The sequence below is a fragment of the Pleuronectes platessa genome, chromosome 4, assembly GCF_947347685.1.
Source record: "Pleuronectes platessa chromosome 4, fPlePla1.1, whole genome shotgun sequence".
NCBI classification, from domain to species: Eukaryota; Metazoa; Chordata; class Actinopteri; order Pleuronectiformes; family Pleuronectidae; genus Pleuronectes; species Pleuronectes platessa.
In genome coordinates this window covers 16781973-16805438 of record NC_070629.1, presented here as the reverse complement: position 1 = coordinate 16805438, position 23466 = coordinate 16781973, and the positions used below count along the sequence as shown (strand labels likewise).

Below are 23466 nucleotides of genomic sequence, written 5' to 3'. Positions count from 1 at the left end.
AAATGTGTACATTTTCACTCGCTTCTTCATTTCATGCCTTAATTCTATCAGAGGCAGTGTTCACTGCTCGTTGAATAGTTCTGCTATTTTAGACACACAAGCCAAAGAAGGTGGACAGAATGATACAACATATTTGACAGGATGGCAGAAAAGTGGCAGATTTTCTTTTACAGCTTTGGTGAAATCAGACCAGATGTTTCGGACAAACACAATCTTAAAAACACAATGTTTTCCAGAAGGAACAAATGCAGTGTGATACAGTCTCGGCCATCTGTATATGAACACCACTCAATCTATCCCTCATTTTCTTCCGCCAATAAAAAAAAGTTACACAAGTGTGAACAAGACAGAAACTTCAGACGAAAAAGGAAATTTCTACGCTGTTGAAAGACAACTTAAAAAGATATTCTGATAGCGATGCCAGCATCAGAAAAACCTCAGATACTGCTGAAAATGCCAGGATGGACATATGTAAGTATGCAAATATATTGACTGATCCGGTACAATGTATTTTCACGCCAATAAAACTGTTCAAAACAACAGTTGCACAGGAAAAACTCCATTTGATTGTTGATTATTATTATTTCATTTTATTTGTGGTCTTTTTCAGTTATGACTGTTAAACTACAGAATAAAAGAGGTTATATGGCATTCATTGTCTTTATGTTTTTGTTTTTCAAAGTGTTTAACCTGAGCCAGGCCATTTTCTGAGCCAGGATATTTTGTTAAAATGCACTGGTATCGGAGCGGTACTTGGTATCGCCCGATATGCAGAGTCCAGGTATCAGGGTGAGCATCGGGAAGGGAAAAGGGCATCAGAACTTCTCTATACGTTTACTTGAGGATCGGCTGTTCAAATGCAAAAAAACATCTGCATGTATGTCGTCATATGTTTCTGCTGCAGGCTCTTGTGAAAATGCACCCAGGGCGACTGACAGAGGTATCGACAGACAGCTGCGTGTGACTGACCTGCAGTCAGTCTCCTGGCTGGTGCAGCTGTGGGAGGTGGGTCTGGTCCCGAGGCGAGCGCCGCTGGGGCTCCGAGCTAAACTTCCCAGGGCAGGCAGGTAGGACAGCACCTGTCAGAAGTCACGCAGACACACAAGGTTAGACGGTGTCTTCACATTTCAAGTGAATTTGCATCTCTAGGGGACCGAGGAGGCACAGAGACACCAGTGGTGAGGGAGAAAGCCAGATGTTCTACTGCAACATAATATAATGGGTCAACCACATCAGCATTTTTTTCCCTATATAGCAGTGAACTGTAACATAATCTATACAACTTCTCACACTGCCAAGTTAACTAATGCAGAACATCTGTGGTTTATGTCTTTACCATAACACACACCGCACAGAGGAAGAGGGAAATAAATGATTAAATCTAGTGTATTCATCAGAAACTTTTAAAATCAGTAATAGATTTATTTTTATTTTATTAAATTTGTAAACTGGCATCCTCTTATTTAACCCTAATGTCACTGAATTAAATTGTAGTGTTCTTGTACTTGAACAAATAATAAAGTCCAGCTCAAACTCTTTAAACGTGTGGCCTGCTGCAGCAGGTCAAAGTGAAAGCAGAGGGAATGTTTGGGGTAATTAAATGAAGAAAGTATGTGCATGCACCCATACGCACCATTTTCTTAAGAGAGAGAGGTTCATCTCTCACAGTGAATCCACTTCTGCAACACAGACTCCTTAATATGCTATCAGCCATCACCAACTTAAGTCTGGTGGAGGAAATCCTGATGACGACCTCTGCCAGAACCTCTGGAGACACATCTACAAGACACAGCAGAGGAAAGATGCACAAAACATCGGATGCTGTCGATTATTACATGAAAAAATAAAGTTTGGTCAGACAGATTGCATTGTTAGAAATTCAGAAGTTACAGTGCTGAATTAAAAACAGATATTCTTCTTGATATTGTTCCTGGTTTTCAGGTTTTTATTCCATACCCTGGCTGACGAGAGCAAAGTGCTCTGCAAAATCTTGCAGGCCCTTGTTCACCAGGTTCTGGTTCAGTTTGAAGTGCTGCTGACACCAGAACTCCACCAGCACAGACAGCAGGTCCAGCAGAGTGTCCGTCAAATGCAGCATCTGCTTCTCCTCCGTCTCCACATAATCCTTTAATGAACACACGCATCAGCATCATCATCTTCATCTTCAGGTTCAACATCAAGTTGTCAAAGTCTATTGATCATGTAAGATGAGACAAAACTGTCCCATTTTACGAAAACAGATCTAAATAAACCTAGCTTCTGTTGTTGTTATCTGCTGGCTAATTACTAGTGAATTGCAATGCACAGGTTCCGGAGCATTTACCTCAATGGCCGCCTGTACTAGCAGCTGAGTAAGTTGTTTCACAGCTTGAGACAGCAGTGTGGAGCGCTCCCACATGGTCCAGAAGGTTCCATATAGCAAAGAGCCTGATGCTGACGCCGGAGGAACTGCTGCTCCCTGAGGCACAAAATCCCTGAGCCAGAGGAAGACAGTTGTGAATGGAGGTAGGGACAGAGCATCTGATCCTAATACGGTTCATTGAAGAGTATATATTCATATCTGAGAGAGAGAAAGACGACTGCTTATGTAACTCTCCCGATGTGTGAGTCGGTACCCTGAGGTGACGAAGTGGAGCTCCCCCTGGAAGAGCCTGAGGACAAACGCCACCAGGTCGCTATGGAAACGTATCAGCAGTGGCGGGGCCGGTCCGGGAAGTGGGTGACAAGTGATCTCACTGGACAGACAGTAACTGAGGGAATACACACATGTAGACAAGCAGGAGATATATGATTAGTGCATGAGAGGGGTTTTGTACCTGATGTGCAAACATGACTTTGACATTAGGGTTACCTGATGGCCGTCTGCAGAAAAGGCCAAAGTCCCGTCTTGCACCGAGGACACTGCAGCACCTGGGCGAAATATTTCTTCACTGTGCTGGCAGCGAGCCAGGGAGGGTTCGTAAAGAGCAGGTTATTCATGACCTGCAGGAAGTTTCTCAGGAAGACAGACGTGGCGTTTCCCTGTGCAATAGTGAACACACAGCAACGGAAATCTGAGCCGTTTAGATATTTGCGTATACAGAAAGAATGTGTAATTACAAAGTATCGACTAATCAAAAGGGAAATCGTTATAAAATGGACAATTAAAGCAATTGTTAGTTGCAGCCCTAAATTGCACTTTAATCAATTGACACCGAAAAAAGAATTGAAAAAACAAAAAGGCTCAACGGTTATAGAACCGGTAAAACGGTCTCGGAGATCAAGCAGCAGCACGTGGGAGTTCATGCCCTCTGGTAATTCTGGTCCTACCTGCTGTGCGTATTCTAGGAGGGAGATCAGGTACGGCCCCGGTGGCAGCAGACCTGGAGATATAGCACCTCGGATCGAGTCCAAGGCCTCAGCGAAGAGGCCGCACTCTATCATACTACCAATGTTGCTGAAGTCTGTCTCTGTTGCCTGGAGGAATTAAAAAAATAAAAGTGAAGCGTTAGAGGTAAATGGGAAAGGAGGAGAAACCGTGGCACTCAAGGAGACGGATGGCAGAAAGACGGGAGGAAAAGTGAGGGCAGAAGGGTAATGGAAATAGGAAGTGAATGGGCATTGAGAGTTCCTAGGGGTCATTTCTGACTGTCACCTATTGGCAAATAGCATATGGACTCAGAAAGTACAGAATGGAAATACATGAGCACTTATAATAGCAGTCTGACGGAGATCCACTTGGGTACAAGTACGGACAGGACGGTGGAGAGTATTGTTAATAGACCTGCCAATCAAAACTCTCAGATCGGCCGACAGCGGTAGTTAAATCGGGGACCTGCGTATGACGCTCGCTTGCTCTACATGTCACTTTCTATTGAAAAGTATGACATAAAGGAAATTGAATGACCTGATCCTCCTGATGAAATACATAGTTATTTTAGAGTTGTATAATAGTGATCAGAGCTTTGGGAATGGGGTGGTGGGGGGGGGGGGGGGGGGGGGGGTTTGAAGGTCTACCTGTGACAGTGGACGGTGAGGGTCATGGTAACCCAGAAACTCGAGGAGGCACAGTCTCGGCCCGGCCTGTAGAAAGAAACCATGTTAACAATGTCAAACACATACGAAGCAGCTATAAAAGATAATTTGAGTGAAGTTTGAGGGAGTTTATAAAAGCGTTACTGAAAACTCCACTTGAGTGCTTCTCTGCAACATGCTTCCACACTAAAATGCGGCTCCGGCAGCAATTTTCTACCAGATTCACCAAGTCTGACCCAAACCCAACAGGCACTCTGTTTCTTGAGTCCAAACCTGATGCTTTTCCCTGATTACAGGCACGTGCAACAAATCAAGTACATAGGGTTAGACTTAGCCAACATGACCGAACCCGAGCCAAACCTAAAATTATCATTTATAATATTGTCCGAACCAAGGGCAGACCCACTGGGTCCGCGGCGGCTCGGGTCGGGTATCCACACTCTATTCCACACACCTACACACCTCCTTTTTGACGACATAGTCCCTGAGCTGCGTCTCCAGGTTGGAGAAGTTAAGATCAACAAAGCTGGTCCTCTGCGTCTCTGTCGGGTGATGATCCGGGACGTTGAAATTCATATCCACAAAATTGCTCTGCCAAAGAAAAACTGGAACATTTTAGACACTCAAACTAAAGTTTACAAAGTGGGCTAAACATTTTACCAAGACTCAACTCAATAGAACTTTTCCTTCTGTCTCTACTACCTGTGCTAAGTGTGAGTCTGCTGATGGGACCCTGGCTCATCTTTTCTGCTCCTGCCCCAAGCTGTCATATAAAGCAGAGAGCTAATCCCTGACAGTCTCTCTGTGATTTTGGGTTGCTCCAATTACTTTATGATGCTTCCTCCGGCATTACAACAACCCCTCATGTTTGCTATGATCACAGCTGATAGCTCTATATTGAGGGAGTGGAAATCTGTTTCCTCTCCTTGTTTTATAAATGGCTTGAAGACATGGTTTTCTGTACTTTCTGTAAATTCTGTGTTTGCTGTCAGGGTTCCCAAAGTTTCATAAGAGCCCGGGAACTTTCATCTGCAGAAAGAGACTGGAAACTAAATGTATTGTTTACTACCTGTATTGCATCGTGCCTGACCTTCCAGGAGTTTGTCTATAGCCTTCATCTTGGGCCTTCCTCGGCCTTGTTAGCAATGGAATGTATTTCTGACCCTTAACCCACTTCTGGACATTTTATGCATAGTATTTCAACAAGAAAACAAGTTTTAATATGAACTGTTAAAGGAATTGATTTGAGCAAATAAAAGCCTTTAAGACTTGAGTACTGACTGCATTGATAACTGAGAATTTAAAAAGAACTAAAACAGTCTAAATAATGATGAATAATCATAATCAATATTTACACGAATGAGTTTGACTTACCCCAAACAGGTGCTGGACAATATGGCTCACAGGGTAACAAGGAGCGCTGTAGGACTTTGAGATTTCTATAATGGGTTTAGCCATGACATGAGTGATGGAGGCAGGAGACGGAGGAGGGTTGTTGAAAACTTCTGCCTTGCCTGCTATGAGCAGCCTGTCAAAGATAAAATAATATATGATTATTCCACTATCAAACTTTATCCATGGATTGATAGTTTTTTTGTTTGTTTTGTGTGTGTGTGTGTGTGTGTGTATGTGTGTCTGGGTCACCGTTTGAACATGGCTCTGCGAGCGGGCTCCTGGACCATGAGGAGGACCCTCCACCCTTGAAAGGCTCCTTTTAGCCTCCCGCTGGCCACCTTCTCCCTCCACTGCCTGACGGGGTAGAAGGCGGAGGAGGCCACCGGGGAAATTGTCACCTCATAGAGTCCCTCTGCAAGCCAGGAACCATTCTTAACACTGTCCAGCACATAGTCTGGAGTCACAACCCACTTTCCTAGTGGACAGGAGGGGGGAATAAACAAAAATCAATGAAAGAGAGAACAGTCGTGTTGAGTCACAGAGAAGCTTTGGAAGTGGCTCAGTTCGGTGATTAACAACAATTTTTTAACTTTGATACTTATTATCATAATAATTAATCTGACTGACCTGCAGCACAGGCTGCCAAAAACTTTTCACTGGACAACACCTGAGGGATGATGAGATGGGTGTTGGCATGTTGATAAACCTGGAAAACAATTATCACATCTGTTTATGGACATGTAACACAATACAATATAGAACAGACAACCAGATGTGGGTATTTATGGTATAAACAAATTATGGTTTTATTCAAGGTGTGGCCAGTGAATTTGCAATTCCAATCAAAATCCTGTTCACTGTGATAAATACAGATTTACTTCAAAAAAACGGTTTCTATGCAAGAAATACGTACTTAAAATAACTTATTTTTGGTTATATTTTCATTGATACAATAAAGGATTGTCGATCCTATGAGGAAAAAAGCTACGACTAATCAATTTATTATAAATAACTCATAAAGCAGCTTTATCTTTACTTTTTCTTCATTGTTCAATAATGTGACATTATATAATAATATATATATATATATATATTATAGCTAATTGATTGACCTGGTTTTCTATATGTGGGTCTCTAGGTTGCTTGTGAGTCTAGTAACTGACTCTGGGGCAGCTCTCTTTGTGTGACAGGTGTCTCACAGACATAAAAAAGAAAGTGTATCCTTGGATGGATCCTTCAATTACCTCTCAACAGACGTGATCTCTACTCACCGAGCCACCTATGTATTTCCCACCCAGCTGCTGGATCCCCTGGACCAATGCTCTCTTCTTGACACGGTTCTTGACTCCAGAGATCTGAAAAACATGTGAGCTGCTCTCCATCCTGAAGAGGAAGCAGAAGATAACACCATCATAATGACAAGATAATTCCGATAAGTCGTGTCTTCACTTCATGCTTCGAATGCTGCAGTTCTCGTTTGCCTGCATGGCGTAGACTGCTTTTACAGACACTGGTAGAAAAACCGGATGGGGAGGTTGTAATTATCTGAAGTACACATCATCACACTTGTGTGCATTTTGTGTTATGTCTGTGTGTTGCTTTCACTTAAATGCATGGCAACAACGTAGGCTGCAAAGTTGTGAATAAGTTCCTGCAGCATTGATGGCTTTAAATAAACGTTGATTCTCATGTGTGACTGAACCATAAAGCACATGTTCACTGCTCAGGGATTTGCATTTGTTTAACAACACAGCTGTTTGATCAGCATGTACCTTTCAGACACCAGCGACTAATACATCTGCGTCCTCCCTCTTTCATAAAGGCGCCAAACCCCGGACACAGTCGTCCAGGAACATGAGCGGAGTTTAGCGCCAGTTTGCGTTCGCTTCTTCAGAAGGAAGGTGAAAAACACGTGGCTCCTCTTGGACTTTGCGGATTAGTTGTGCAAACAAGTGCTTAGATCCTTACGTTTCTTCATCGCCCCACTTCCATGTGTTGACAGTGACAGGGCACAACTGACTGTTTCAGGGACAGGGGGAGTCCATCAGACAATTTTTTTTAACAACATCCTTATGACAAGATATTTCAATAACTGTACATACATTTTACATATGATAATTTAAGATTTGTTAATTCTCATTATTATAGTAGAGTTTAATTATTTAAATGGTTATTTTGTCATAACGCACTCTATTCTCCCCCTGTTTTGTTTCATCAGTTGGTCTTTCCCATAAAGCGGAAGTTTTCAGTATCTACTTCCGGGTTGTTGTCACGGACGCTTTCTCGGCCCGGAAACAACGAAAAATAACTGGTTATTGTACCGTTCGCTCTGATTAACGGGGACATCCGATCGATCGATGAAATCGGTTTGATTCTGATCGAGTCTCGGATCTTGAAACCGTTCGTTTGTTTCCAGAAACGGTTCAGCGCGTTGTCCGTTGGACGTCCAGTGACAGAGTCTGATCAACGGTTCACCACAGTGATTTGTTTTTATTCTCTGGAGGTTTATTGACTGTTTACAGCTTTGTTGTAGTTACAGGTATCTGTCACAGACAAATGTCAGAGATAAGTGACTGTAAATGACGCTGTTTATATTCCCTCCAAATGTAATGGATTAACGTCGAGACACGAGACGAATGAAAGGAGCTTGTAAACGGTAAGATGCATCAATAACAGTGGTGGGTGTCGCTCAGAGTAACACGTAGTTTATGTTGTGTTACATTTAGCTGCGTGGCTGCCATCTTTTAAATCATTAAATACTGTTGGCCATTATTACCAGATGTCGTGTCTGGTTGTAAAGCAGGTAATAGTCAGTTATTCTGCATTTATGTCAAAGGTCTCTCTCTCTCTCTCTCTCTCTCTCTCTCTCTCTCTCTCTCTCTCTCTCTCTCTCGCTGTCTCTCTCTCTCTCTCTCTCTCCCTCTCTCTCTCTCTCTCTCTATCTCTCTCACACACACACTGATATTTATGGTTAACATCACTATGTTACAATAAAGACTATGATCATAAAACTTAATTAAATCTACAGCAGCATCAAGCCCAATCGGTGTTAATTTACGATTAATAATTTAGTATACAGATAATAGAGTGTAAATCTAGTGGTTGGACAAAAACAACATTTGAATTTGGGGTCTTAAAAATGATGATGGTTTCTAGACAAACTATGTTTAGCGTTTGATTTACCAATACATGAAAAATCTGATCTTGACGCAAAAAAAAACCACCATGAAAAGTAGGGGTAAGATGCAATGATTTGTTGATCATTAATTATCCACTTAATCAACGGCAAGTAATCGATAATCAATAAGTCATTCAGGGATTGATTCTAAAATTCATAAATGAAGAAAAACTATACAAAATAATTTATATCTTTTGCAGATTCCAGGTTCTCATATAGGGTTATTGTCTTTCTTCCTCTCCGTCGTGTTGACCGTTGTGTGCACATGATTATGGTTTTGGTTTTGGTAAATGGTTTTGTGTTTATATAGCACTTTTCTAGTCTTGATGACCACTCAAAGCGCTTTACAGTACAGTTTTACATTTGACCATTCACACACACATTCATACAGTGCATCACTTTGTTATTCTATGGGGGGCCATTCGGGGTTCAGCATCATGCCCAAGGACACTTTGGCATGCAGATGGGTCAGACTGGGGATCGAACTGCCGACCTTCAGGTTGGAGGACGACCACTCTACCCCTCAGCCACAGCCGCCCCATAATAAAAAAATTAAGATTAAAATGATTGTAAAGCTATTCACAGCTCTGTTGAGAACTATGCTGACGTTGACTTTGTTCTGGACTAATTTTTCATGCACTTTTTGCACCTCGGATGCAAAAAGTTGAGCAAGATGATCATGAATATTGTTTCGGTGTTGGTGTTCATGTAGCTGCAGTTGTCTCATTGCTCAGGCTACTTTAATACTGTTGAATGATGATGATTATTCCGCAATGACAAGTGATATCAGGATTAGGTCATGTATTATTCATTCTCTCAGCGTAAGCTAACCACACGGCCATTTGTTAGATGTTGCGCTGTGATATTCAAACCATTTTACACAACATGTTTTAAGAGGATATTATGTCCACATATCTCCCTGTAGTAAAGAAAAAAAAAGTGACCAATACATTTAATAACATCAGTGCCTTCACATTTAGAAAAAATTACACAACACCAAATAGGAGGATCATCACTATAAGCAGACCTACTGCACAGTGTAGCGGAGCCACGTGACTGCACCATTTCACTGAAGCCCTCCCCCCCCGCCCCCGGGGATACATGAGATAGTCCTCAGCAGGCCTGTGATTTTGGAATATGCACCTATTTAATTTATTAGGTTTCCTTTACAGCAGACGGTTAGGTATCCCCTCTAAAATAATGTTGACTTTAACTTGACATGCTCTAAGTGGCTTTAAAGCGGCGGCCTGGGGGACGGGCTGCTAAATATTTCAGGACAAACTCATTACTGTAAATAGGCCTGTGTGTTAGCAAAGCTGGGTTAGACAGGCAGCAGCGAGAGAGATAGGACAGTGTGTGTGTGTGTCTGTGTGTGTGTGTGTGTGTGTCTGTGTGTGTGTGTGTTTGTGCGTTTCTTTGCTTCTTCCAGTGTTCTAATAGCTGTGGAGTCAATGTCTCAGGCAGGAAGCGCCTGGCCCAGTTGTCCCTGTTGCAACACTGTGAAACACAGGGGCTCCTCCAACATCTGCTTTGTAAAGAGCTAATGACAAGACAATGGAGACCGGCTGATTTAAAGTATAGTACTAATGAGGCCCTGTGTGTGTTGCCTGGAAGAAGCCTGACAGAAACACACTTACATGTACACACTCATGCTTAAGATAACAGATGATGTGTTGGCGAAGCAGGAGGCAGACGCCCAGCAGAACTCCACTGTGTCTGAGTGTGTACACCGACGTATGATGCCACAGACACAATTCAAAATTACACACACACACACACACACAGGATCAGCCCGTATAATTACAATGGTGAGTTCCTAATCCATGGATTGAAAATCTTCTTCCCTCTCAGTAATGGCTGTGTATAGACCCGTTCCCCGACTGGGGCGCAGAGGGAGCGTGATGATGAGGGGAAACAGTATGAGAGAAGAAGAGAGGGGAAAAACAATAAAGGACAAGCTTAACTGGTGGGGCTGTCAGCGGAGGAAAATAATATTTGTCCAGCTGGACAGGCCTCCCTTTGTGCACGCTAAATGAATGTTGAGTTCCCTGTCTGCCCTGTCAGGGAGAGTGGCATAGACTGTACGCGGCGGCGTAGAAGCGGAGCGGAGTGCGGGGAGCTGTTTGGAGTTTGACAGGGATTATTAAAATCAGAGCAGATGACGAGGAAGGGCTGAGAGGCGGAGTGTGAGAACGCCAAATTGACACAGACACTCTCCATTACCTTCCACTTGACTCGTGTTGATGACAGTGTTGATATGAGACCCAGCAACGCGGCACCGGCATGGGATTGGCTGTTAGCATGAGCGTTAGGCACCATAGGGTACAGGGGGGGTGGCCCCCGGTTCTGAGAGACGTAGGGAGATGAGCTGTTTATTTAAAGCCTTGACTGAAGAGCATCTCACCTCATTGTTTATTTATTTGGTCTATTTTTTCCCCCGGTGTTAACTCACTACAGTGTCAGTAGGTGGAAATGGTTAGAGGCCGAAGCAATGAATTTTGATCAGGGATCTGCTCCTTCAGCAAATGATTTTCCGAGGAGAAGAGGAGGGGAACTGGAAGAAACTGTTTTTGCTGATGATAAGCTTCCCGTTGTTTCGGGCCTTTCGGGTGCAATTGATTTGTGCCTCCTAACAAGACGCCTGATTGAGAAAATTTCAAATTATTATAGACCACAAGACTGTGGGAGTGTAAATGTTTGTGTGGATAGTTTCTTGACAGCCAGCTATGATTACACAACAGGCCAGATCATGCAGCTGACTACAGCTTTTATTGAATCCTGACACCAGTGCTGTCTTTTACATTTTGTTTCATGAATGGGTACGCGCCATGTAAGATGTTTTTATTGTTCTGAACCCTTTATATCTCTTTGTCTCTCTCTAGTCCCTGTCCCTGCACAGCACTATGGAGTGGACCGCTGACTTTCCTGACGACCACACCTGTGTGGAGCTTCTGGTTCCAGGGGTTTCCAGTGACCTGGACTTTGATCAATTCCTAAAAGACACAGAGGACAAACTCAATCTCAATGCCAACAGGTCAGTCAGAGCAGTACAAGCATTGACTTATTATGCCATTCTCCCATCAGTTTTATATTTATTACATTGAAAAAGTTCTGGCACTTCTTCTTTCTATGAATTTCATATCCCCACATGATGGTGCGTCGTCAACAGTAATGTGGACGTTGTACCAGACCATTGTTTGGAAGAAGGAGCTGAGCCGCTAGGCAGAGCTTTCGATTGACCAAGTCCGACCATCAACTATAGTCACTAGATGGCGAATACAAGCAACCAACATTGGTTTTCTTCAATGGATGGTTGGACTCAGAGATACAGTGAGGAGCTCGGACATCCAGAGGGAGCTTGGAGTAGAACCGCTGTTCCCTCAAATCAAAAGCGCACAGTTGAGATGGTTCGGGCATCTAATCAGGATTCCTCCTGGGCAGCTTCTATTGGAGGTTTTACTGGGAACGCTCAAGTGGGAGGAGCCCAGGGGAAGTCCCAGAACTCATGGAGGGACTGAATATCCCATCTAGCCTGGGAGCACCTCTGGATCTACCAGGACGAGCTTCAAAAACGGATGGGACACCTTACATAGCCGGCTGCTGTGACTCGATCTTGGATAAGCAGAAGACAGTGGATGAATGGATGGATGGATCCCCACATGATTTTACATAAGACATGTAACAGTTAGTTTAAGGGTTAGGGGTTTAGGATTGTTTTAATTCAGGAGAAGACATCGATTTGTTTCTACGATTGTCAGGTGAACGGCAGGAAGCACAGAGCAATATAATGTGAGGCTCAGAATGACAAAACAGGCACAATGATGAATGCTAAACAGTAAGTTAGGCAAAACATAATTAAACTCTCGCTTTTTATTTGATGGGTTGTAGTACATCTCAGTCGATTTCACAACAATGGAAATTGTTTTTTTTTGGAACTGTACAAAGTTTAAGGGGGAAAAAGGCTCACTCTGATACTGGTGAAAAACAATCTCAGTTGTTTTATGCAGACAACCACTGAGAGAGGTGTGCAGGCAGCAGCAGGTGTGATTTTAAAGAGAGGAGCTACCTGCACGACTGACAGACTTAAAAAAAAAAGCAGTAATACTGTTTACAACAGTGGCAAGCGGGAAGTGTCCACAAGGTAGAAATATGATTTTATGATTAAAATCAGACAGACTCCATCCACCACATCATAGATTGTGTGTGTTGGACTGAATTACTTTCTCTCGGCCTCTCTGTCTTTATTGTTACTCCACACAGTTCAACCATGTCAGTCTCCTGAATGAAGAATGTTCAGTTCGACAATCACAAATTAGAAGAGTGAATGGAAAATGTAATCATACTTTGTTGATGTGTCACCTTTTGTGAGCTTAAAAAAAGAATCCTCTGAAAATGCCTGCTATTAAAAACATCAGTATATTGAAAATGAATCAAAGTTTTCATTTATAATAACTGGATTGGATCTTGATTGAAAGGTTATTACTCTGGAGTCAAATGGTGAAGGACACCTAGTAAGCAAGTTATCTGCAACCTTTGTGGCCCCATACACAGGGACAGGTCTAGCAGGGTATTTTTTTCTAGATATATGTATAGACACAAGCCATTCAGTGTATAATGGCAGCAGTGAGGAATAATACGAGTTAAGTTTATTTCTGTGACTGTGTGCTCTTGAATCTGAAATGAAGTAATTAAATCCAAAGTGTTATTACAAGTGACTCTGAAACTAAAGTAAATGTTTCCTTAGCTGAACAGCCTGTTTGTAGATTGCAGACACATTCGCACAGTGTGAGGAAACAATGTGAGCTGACAATGAGCTGTCATTTCACTGTGCACCGTGCACAAAAACTGAATAAATCCTCTCGATTCCACATACTGCAACATCCAAAATATATAAGTCTTGCAAACATATGGTTATTCACAGGGATAAATCTGACCACCTGCATGTACAGTAGTTACTGGAGTTGGACCAACAACTTTATTCCAGGATAAGTGTCTTGTCTGATTCAGCCTAAACTGGATACTTCCTCGTGTGTAATTACGATCGGTTGGATTTAAACCATCATTGAGGACTTTCAGTTAAATAAAACAGTTGTTACTTTTTCAATGCATTTTCAGGCTTGTTTGTTGTTTGTGGGAGATCCTTAGAAGTAGCAAGTGAATTTGCAGTGTGAAAGCTGAGCTGCTGAATCAAGATGAAAATGTCTGAAGTCTCAGCTCTGACTTATTTCTCTCTGTGCTCATGGTTGAGTGGATTTGGGATGGTGGCACTAAGGAGCTTCTGGATTGAGACACTCATCAGGCCGTAAGACTCAGTTTACAGTAATCCGAACATCTATGGTCAAATATGTGATAGCATACCGTGAAAGACGAATAATTTATAATAATTTATGATGGTTTCATTCAATTAACTACCTGAACAGTTCTGAAATCCTATGTTATGGAAGACAGTGCAATGTAGAATCTTCAATTTGACTTTTTCACTGAAGACTGAGAGATGGATGTCTATCAGTGATGGCAGACAGGGGAGACAAAGAGAAATCTATTTTTTGGGTCTTTTATCGTTGGTGGCGTTTTGAGGCTGAGGGCAGATGATGAAGGACAGGCTAAATGTAGCAAGTGAACAAAGCCTCACTCTGGCACCATTAGTGTCTGGGACTCATCCTTTCCTCACTCTATCTCTCCGTCTCCCTCCCCTTCCTTCCCTCTCTTTCTTTCCTTCCTCCTTCTAAATGGGAACATAATAATTGAAGATTCCACATCTTGAAACGAAAACCCTTGGGTAGGTAATTCAAGGCTTATTACCGAGAGGCCGGGCCATTTTTCTGCTTTCTAAGCATTAAAGGGTTATTTTGTGTTCCTGCAGATGGGAGAGGGATAACCATTATGAGAACAAAGCGTCCAGATAATGGAGAATGGGGCTAAAAATAAGGCAATCCTCCTCTCGCCGTGGGGGACCACTGGTCAGTATCTCTGTCAGGCTGCGGCTAACTTCCTCCCAGACTACTTCAGGACAGCGCTTTTGCTATCAGCGCACATCCAGGCGAACAAAAAGCTCACAGGACCTCCCTCTGGCTTCAACCAGGGTGGGCTGGAGACCTACACGCACCCAGACACACATCCACAGCTCGCTCACCTGATGCCTAATTGACTTATCAGAGTCTGGGACAAATTACGGAAGTGCAGGAGAGGAAAGGGAAACCGAGAGATGGGGCTGCCCATACCCGTGAAGGACTTCAGCCAGTATGCGGGTCAGAGTGACTGGCCTGCTCCCACTTCTCAGATGTCAGAGATTTTCCTAAGAGCTGCTCCCTAATTGAAAGAGATTAAGATAGGCTGACAACGGAGCTGGCTCCCCCAAATTGAAATGCTGTAATCCATTAGTTTTCATCAGTTGGGACAGTGGCACGGTGCGGGGTTGGGTCGGGAGTGGGGAGCGGGGGGCCACCAGGAAAAGACCTCTAATGAAGTGTCAGCACAGGCCTGCAAACTGCAGACAGGCCTCCAGTTTCACACTGACAAGGCAAATGGCTCTCGGTAGTCGGCTGCCAATCTTGATCAGGTTTACGATATCAATACTTTTAAATCTGATTCTCTGTGTGTGTGTGTGTGTGTGTGTGTGTGTGTGTGTGTGTGTGTGTGTGTGTGTGTGTGTGTGTGTGTGTGTGTGTGTGTGTGTGTGTGTGTGTGTGTGTGTGTAAGTGTCTGATTTTCAGGATTTTGCATAAGTGTGCACGCAGGTGGAGCTGTGAGTCTACCATAAAAACATTGTGCAAGGTTCCCTTTCAGCGAACAAAAATACCGATCTGTATAGTCCCTGCAGTATGTAGCTGATTTTGTGTGTAGCTGTGCGTGACACGTGTGTTAAGTTAGGATATCAGCTGTATCGGTTCTCCGGTGTCATTGGCCGGGCCGGGGGGGCTGGGGGGCTGAGGGCACTAAGTGGGCGATGGACTGGGCCAGGACGGGATCTGTTTTCAGCCTGTTCATTCAAGCTCCATTCACTCCCTTTCCCCTTTCGCAGAATGGGGCCCTTTGATGGAGGGAGATATTTTGTTCTCAGGCGGCTGGTTTGGCACCGACCGGAGCTGGGGCTTATTTGAAAGGGATCTTCCTGCCCCTGTTGCCTCCAACCCCCCCGCCTCCTGCAGGCAAGCGGAGGGGAGCGGAGCGCGACAGACAGACAGCCCCACAGCAGCCCACCCACGTTAAATTAATTCTGACAAGGAACTTAAGATAACGTCAAAGCGCTGACTAATCGCGGGATTGGGTTTCTGTAAGTCAGGGAGCTGTGAAATGTGCCATCATATCTAATAAAAGACCTCCGGTTGCTCCCTTTCCCTCTCAGCGGTGGTGAGGGTTGGGGGGGAGCACGGTTGCGGTGTCGACTGTCTAGCTAGCCCGCTCTGAAAAACAATTAGATTTCACTTTAGCAGCCAAAGAGCAAACGTGTGTGTGTGTGTGTGTGTCTGTGTGTGCGTGTGTATGTGTCAGTTAGGGTAAGATGATTGACATGTTTGTAGAGGGGCCTACAGAATCCTTTCCTTCCAGTTTGACTCTCCCCTCCTTTCTCATTCTGCGACTCCTTTGTCGATTTCCTCTCCTCCATTTTTGCCATTACGGGTCGGTCCATTGTCGCCTTGACACGGAAAGTTGAATGGTTTTATTTTCCATGACTGCTCCTGTTTCCCACCCATTTTTACCCTCCTCTCCTCTCATTCCCCTTTCTGTCTCTCTTCCCCCGGCGTCTGAGCTCTTTGGCGGTGGAAGTCATCAGCTTCGGAGCTAATCCCGCCAAGTTGATTAGGCTGCAGGTAGCTTTCACTCCGCCGGGCAAAAGGTCGCAACATTGTAGAGAGCTGGATTGGACTCCTTGACACAGGCTATCCACGTTGACTTTATAACTTACAGCGCATGGCCCCAAGGAGGTGTAATTGAAAGGCGAGAGTGAAGAAAAGGAAAACCGGGGGAAAGTTTTGAGGAGAGAGGATGAAAGGGGCCCGCACGGTGGGGAGGAAGAGGATGTGTGTGTGTGAGAGGAGACACAGTTTGAAAACGTATCTGAAGCGAGTGCTGTTGCCGTAGCCATTAGAGTACATTGTTTTGATGAGTGAAGGCAAGAGTGAGACGATTGGAAGTGGAAGGAGTAAAACAGCCTTAGAGCCATTCTACCACCTGCTTTAGTCTGTGGCCTCACATGGGTTTTACTTTCATTTTCTGTCGCGTCCACATATGGCTAAACTGAGTCCCAGAAACAGCAGTAATATCCATCTCAGTCCTGCATTGGCTAACAAGGTGGAAGTCCTGTGAAGCTGCAGTCTAGTCTGACCTCTACTCCGCACAGTTTATATGCACCTACATTTTCAGTTTTTAATGAACTTCAGAGAGTCGGGGAAAAGTGCGCTACAGATGGAAGCCCATTCGAAACCTGCTGTCTGTGTGAAGTCCTGGGGTAGAGCCCAGAACGAACATCCATGTTTATGACGCACTATAAACACACATACAGTGCTCTCTCCTGTCATTTAGTCTGCAGCAGGGCCCTGGCACGTGACAGAAATCAATGTTAACATTTGCATTTAGAGCATTTCTTACTTCTGCTTTTACTCTTAAATGTCTTTTTTTCTTCTCATCCTGAGTGGTCCTTTATATAATGGGAGAGAAGTTGTTATTTTAGGAGAAATTTAACAGAAACTACATTTTGTTCTTTGGAAAGGTATTTGCTCTTCTTCTAAACAAAGCAAAGTCAGAGGTCAGACAATCAAACCAACATCTGAACAGTCCTTCGTGTTGTTTAAAGTGTTCACCCCTGAACCACACTGGTCTTGCTTGAGCCTAGCTGAAGATGTGTGAGTGGTAGTGCATGTGAGCATTGAGCGAACCTAGTTTTTGCGTGGATGAAGCATTTAAGGTGACATCTTTCCTTTACACAGTTGAAATAGCATGAACAAGAATAGTTTTAACAGAAACACGGGGTAAAGTGAAAAGAAAAACGAATGACAAAGGCTTTTAAAAGTTCTGCACTTGTGATTCACACAAAAAACCACACCCACTGGTGTCAAGAGTGTAAAGTGAGATGCATTATTTGACCTAAAGAGGAAGAAACAGTTTAAGGAGAGAACCGTACAGCATTAGGCGATGTTCAATCTAGAGGATAGTGGTTTGAAACAGTCTATAACATTTTATCCGTCCCCGTTTTTCCCCCCACTGAAACCAAAGTGTATCAGATTGAACGGTTATTTAATGTGTTGCCATTGTAAGACATCTGGATGCGTTCATGGCCCAGGAGCAGGCAGGAGGCAGTTTATAGACCTGCAGTCGGGGATGAGCCGTCTGACAGAGGAATGAAAAGGCACTTTGGCTTCATGAACACACACACTCACATGCGTTTGTGAGACAGATACATATCGGTAACTAATTCATATTTGCATTATCTATTGATTATTTGGTTTAAGATTCACTTTATTTTCGTTCACACCACACAAGTGTGCAGTAGAACTGGATCCGACTCAAAAATTACATTGAGGATGGCACAAAATCTGTCTGTAGTAAAAAGGTAATAATAAGTAAAAGAATAAACATATGAATATGTCACAGACAGACATTAGGATATTGCACACAACTGAATGAAATTAAACATATTGAATAAATAGGTAAATAAGATGTAAACACACAAACACACAGGAGAATTATTATTGTTGTTATTGTTCTTGGTTGAGAAGCAGTCCAGGTGTATTGGACATTGAAAGTGTGTTTGTGTGAGTGTGTGTGTTTGTTTGGGTAGAAATTATAAATGTTTATTTGATAATACAAGAGTTAATATCAAACTGTCAAAAAAGTACTGTGAGGCTCAAAATGTCATTCATTGATTGTCTTCTTTTCTTAGGTCGATTGTCCAATTTATAAATTGTCAGCATGCACCACCACAGACACAAACACATCAATCCACATTGTGCACAATACACACCTATGGACACAAAGTCACACACGGACACAAAAGCAACATTCACAACACCATAACATGTTTAATTATGCAGGTATGTTACCCCCCTCCGCCACACACAAACTCACACACACACGCACAGAGAGTCTTACATCGATAAATATATATGCATAGATTTGCATGGAAATGACTTAACATGTCGAGCCCAAAGATGTCATTTCTAATCTGTCATATTAAAGGGGAAACGGAATAGCTGATGCAGTGTCTGTTAAAATCAAAAGAGCTGTGTTTGTGTTATTTGTGCGTGTCTGTGTGCGTGTCTGTGTGTGTGTGTGTGTGTGTGTGTGTGTGTGTGTGTGTGTGTGTGTGTGTGTGTGTGTGTCTGTGTGTGTGTGTGTGTGTGTGTGTGTGTGTGTGTGTGTGTGTGTGTCTGTGTGTGTGTGTGTGTGTGTGTGTGTGTGTGTGTGTGTGTCTGTGTGTGTGTGTGTGTGTGTGTGTGTGTGTCTGTGTGTGTGTGTGTGTGTGTGTGTGTGTGTGTGTGTGTGTGTGTGTGTCTGTGTGTGTGTGTGTGTGTGTGTGTGTGTGTGTGTGTGTGTGTGTGTCAAAGGGAAGAGTAAGACGCGAGACGGCAAGAGGCGTGTGTCTCAGCTGCCTGCCATTGCCTGTAACACCACTTCACACCAGATGCTTAGCACGCACTCACACACTGATATATCGACGTCTGTGTTCATTACTGTTGATGCTCCGGTATCTGTCACGACACAGAGTGAGGGGAAAATCCAAAATGTGCTGTGCTGTGTCGGGTCCGTGTTTGTTTTCAGTGTGTTTGTGAACGTGGTGACTGGTTTCCTGTGTTTTTCCCCTGGGTATGTTCAGGTGCACGTAATCTTTCAGCAGTCAGAACTGGGGTAAAGGATAAGTTTAGATGAACAGGAACATGTTGACTTTGTGCTGGTTAACACGCACATAGGAGATCATCAGATGGGCCGGCACTTTCTGCATTTTACTCCTTTCAGTTGGTGTCAGGATTAAATACAAGCAGCAAACACACACAATGACCATTGTTTTTTGTAAGTTAGCAGTTATTTAGCTTATTTGTATAACTCTCAGACTTTTCATCTTGTCCACTCAGCATTGAACAGCAGCTGAAGGAGATCCAGGCCAAAATGGGAGCCTGCCGGATGGGAGAATGCCCGCCGAGCCCGTCAGAGTGTCTCCAGTGGTTCAACCTCAGAATGAACAACAGTGTCCGGCCTGTCGATGCAGGACATGAAGAGTTCATGGACTTCCTCAGAGCTTTGGTAATATGATAACACTCACTGATGATGCTCATGATTATGATGATGATAATAATAAAGCTTGTTGTTTTAGATATTTCACAGATAATGAAACTTAAATTAAATAGTTGTTTTTATTAAAATGAGGCATCTAGAAGACTGATGCCTGATTGTGGTTGATGATGTCGATGATTAGGATTTGATCAGTGTGCTGACAACCCTGAGTGTCTTCAATTTTCCAATTAACTGCAACAATATTCTGTTATTAACATTTAACTATCAGTTGATCTGAAGCCTTGTTTATTAACAAAACAGAAAACCCCATAGTTGGATAATATATTTTGAGGACCCTTCACATTCTGACTTGTTGGGTCAGTTCTGCATTGTTGTGATTTGTGATGAAAATACTCACCATAAGGAACTCTTTCTTCTTCCCTCAGTGAAATAAACATCTTCACTCTTTCTCTTTCTCTCCCATTCAGCAACAGTACCTGCGATCTGAAGAAGAGGGGAGAGAGGAGGTGACACTTCAGCTCCTGCTGCATCTCTCTTCCCAGTGTGGCGTCTGCTTCCCCTGTACCCCTTCCTCTTCCTCGTCATACTCCTCTCATCATCCTCACCCGGCCGCCTACTCTATCCCGTTGGTACACACAGTCAGAGATGAAGCTTCATTAGAGGTAATACTCCAATTTTGATACCTCCCTATATTTAATTTGGTATTGGGTTAATTTATTGAATGGGTAATTCAGCAGCTGAATCTATTCTAAATGAAAATATACTAAGCTACCACATAAGATAAGAACTCACATAACTCCTAAATGGATTGTTGTCGTTTCTTTAATTTATTTTCGGACTTACCCTTCATTTTATTATTTCTTTAAGTTCCAGGAGGTATGGGATGATGTGCGTCTCCACTTACGCTGCCACCTGCTGGACCGGCTGTCTTCCCACAGTCCAGAACATCCTGGACCCACACAAGTGTCTATTCTCTCCATCCCTGAACGAGTCCAGTGTCTGCAACAGCTGTTATGTCTTTATCCTGAATCTGAAGTGCTCACATATTACCAGGTAACGGAAGATAAGAAAATGTGTTAAAGGGAATTTTTTTTTTTAATGTTTTATGTATTTATAAATGTTTGAACACAAATTTCCACCATAGGTGAGTCATGAACTTAAATTGCAGGTGAACACTGTCAATTTGCAGCACCAGTATGTTACAGTGGTCTACCAGTGATTTGACAATGACAGTATTATTTTGATTTTATTCCTCCAGGGCCTGAGAAGCAAATCTGTGCAGGTTATCCTGCACTCGACCCTGAGCTCCAGCCCAGGCGGAGAGACTCACGGCTTTGACAGACTGGCTCTGGGTTTCCACTCTGCAATCCCAGCTCTGACTCAAGCGCTCACAGAGGAGCTCCAAGTCCTTTCCAGACTGACAGAGCCGCACACCGTCCTCGGCTTCCTTAACGCAGCTTACTTCGGCCCCGTGGCCCGAGAACTGGCCTCGCTGGTGGAGAGAGAGTGTGAGATGGCCCTGAGGGACAACACCACGATCAGCGGCAAGATAAAAAAATATTCAGCCAGGTCTCGTGCAACTGTGGGTAAGAGGCTCTTTTTGGATATTTTTATCTGATAGTAATTTTTTTTTTTACTCTCCTTATGATTCTCAGAGTTTACGTGTAGATGGGCTTCGCTGCTGTTTTCTGTCCTTCTGTTTCTTTTTGCTCCTCAATAATGTCACGAATTTCTCCCTCTCCACTCCATTTATACTTTTCTGCTACTTTGCAGCTGCAATGTGCACTGATCTGATCCCGAGCCAAGGCCTCTGTAAGTGATTGTCAGTAACTGCTGTTCCCATTGTAATTGCTTTCTTTTTACTGCCCTCTTTCCTGTCTGCCTCACTTTCCTCTTTACCAACAAAAAGAGAAGAGCAGCATTTACCGGGCCAAGGTTTCTTTTAAAAGTACTTCTAACACTATTTACCACATACTTTGTTCTTGACTGAGGTGACCCCGATCCCAAGAGAGGTCCAAGCTATGTTCCCGGTGTGGTGACAGTGAGTTAATTCACTTCTTTACCTTGAGCCCTATGGCTACATGAACTGTCCCATCCTGGCCAATGATTTTAGTGTTGACAACCATACTTTTCTTTATCCTCTTTACAAAATAAAGTTGATTAAAACAAAGCATAAGAAGGGCAGAGCAGCAGCAGCACCTTCACACAACCCCATGACCTTAAGGTGCAGAAGGGAAACTGATTAATCGCATCCTTCCTCTTACTTTTGAGCAGTGATAAAGCCGTGTAGAGAGAACAGCAGGGGGCTGAGAAAAGAGTTGGCACACGGCTTAAAGCAAGGTTCAACTTTCTCCTGACCTTGTTACACAGTGGGATGAATATTTGAGAGGAAAAAAAAGAACATCATAAAGAAGTACTTTTTAATATTTGCCCGCTAATGCAGAATGTGTCACTGTGACTGAACATGCTTCGATGTTATAGACTGAGACCCGAGAGGGGCGCATACCTTCACACGCTGTGTCACTTTTGATACTTAATTTCTCCCATATTCTTTGTTTGTTTCATATTGGCCTATTTACGGCTTGCTGAGGGTAAAGATTCACAGCGGGAAAAAAAGTGTCTGAGCCATTGTTTACTTTTTTAGAAATGGTGCACATGTCAGTTTCCCTGCGGATCGGGGAGAGGAGTGCTTTTACATCTGCCATTCTTCGATAAACACACCACCAGCCTTGGTTCTTTTTTCCTCCACTCGCTCCCTCCCTCCATTTCTCTCTTTCCATCTCCCTCTCTGGTTTTTACTTTGCCTCTCCTTAAACGTGAGATGAGAGGAGGCAGCCAGGATAATTGGCCATGCGTCAGTTGGGCTGTTTGATCACGTAACGTGGCGGAGGCTACACACCTACGTGCCGCTCAACAAACCGTCAAATGTAGCACCGGAGGCAGAACACGGCTCCAAAGGGAGCGGGGGACCCGTGCTGTGTAATGATCGTAAAATGGAGCAGTTTTGCCTGTGCTGGTTTTACGTGTGTGTGTGTGTGTGTGTGTGTGTGTGTGTGTGTGTGTGTGTGTGTGTGTGTGTGTGTGTGTGTGTGTGTGTGTGTTTGTGTGTTTGTGTATGTGTGTGTGTTTGACTATCAGCTGCAACACAGCTTTGAGGGCTACAACTGGGATTACATTTTTGTGTTGTTCGTGTTTTAAGTCCCCCCCCCAAAACAGCTCAAGAATATCCACCACCCAAACGCCCGTGGCTCCTAAAAAGCCAAAGCTTGAACATTAATGCATAATCTGCTTTCACACTTTACTGTCTATACTATATGTTACGCCCATAATTGTCAAGACAATTATAACAGTGGTTTAAAAAAAAAAGTGATTGTGAGAATCCAATGACTCTTTAGATCTCCTTTGCTCCTTCCCCGCTGTGTTATTGTTTATTTCTGCACAAGAGGCAGGCGGTAGGTATATTTTGATAAGAGCCATGCCGGGGAGACTGTGCAGGCTCCCAGGGGAGCAGCACTGTCTGTAGCATCAGCCACTGTCAAACCACTGAACCATTTAACAGCGTTCATGGCGAGATCTGCCTCCTCTTTTAACCCCACCGACTCAAAGGTAGGCTCTGACATTGTACCTAGACAGATGTGAAGGGTCTCAGC

General features: G+C 43.5%; 2 protein-coding genes across 2 annotated transcripts in view; one reads left to right on the top strand and one right to left on the bottom strand.

The window, feature by feature from the left end:
* slf1 (SMC5-SMC6 complex localization factor 1) overlaps positions 1-7430 on the bottom strand; it is a 31170-nt gene extending 23740 nt beyond the window's left edge. The window contains exons 1-14 of the mRNA XM_053421377.1: positions 7182-7430; positions 6681-6792; positions 6037-6115; positions 5659-5884; positions 5389-5542; positions 4477-4605; positions 3997-4062; positions 3310-3456; positions 2852-3021; positions 2616-2750; positions 2324-2474; positions 1957-2125; positions 1634-1779; positions 970-1079 (exon numbers count right to left, since the gene is read on the bottom strand). Of these exons, the coding sequence (XP_053277352.1) occupies positions 970-1079; positions 1634-1779; positions 1957-2125; positions 2324-2474; positions 2616-2750; positions 2852-3021; positions 3310-3456; positions 3997-4062; positions 4477-4605; positions 5389-5542; positions 5659-5884; positions 6037-6115; positions 6681-6791 (1793 nt within the window). The 5' untranslated portion in view covers position 6792; positions 7182-7430. The remainder of the gene's footprint in view (positions 1-969; positions 1080-1633; positions 1780-1956; positions 2126-2323; positions 2475-2615; positions 2751-2851; positions 3022-3309; positions 3457-3996; positions 4063-4476; positions 4606-5388; positions 5543-5658; positions 5885-6036; positions 6116-6680; positions 6793-7181) is intronic.
* Positions 7431-7682: 252 nt separating this feature from the next.
* kiaa0825 (KIAA0825 ortholog) overlaps positions 7683-23466 on the top strand; it is a 117322-nt gene continuing 101538 nt past the window's right edge. The window contains exons 1-6 of the mRNA XM_053421378.1: positions 7683-8065; positions 11470-11621; positions 19657-19825; positions 20284-20478; positions 20684-20869; positions 21075-21402. Of these exons, the coding sequence (XP_053277353.1) occupies positions 11491-11621; positions 19657-19825; positions 20284-20478; positions 20684-20869; positions 21075-21402 (1009 nt within the window). The 5' untranslated portion in view covers positions 7683-8065; positions 11470-11490. The remainder of the gene's footprint in view (positions 8066-11469; positions 11622-19656; positions 19826-20283; positions 20479-20683; positions 20870-21074; positions 21403-23466) is intronic.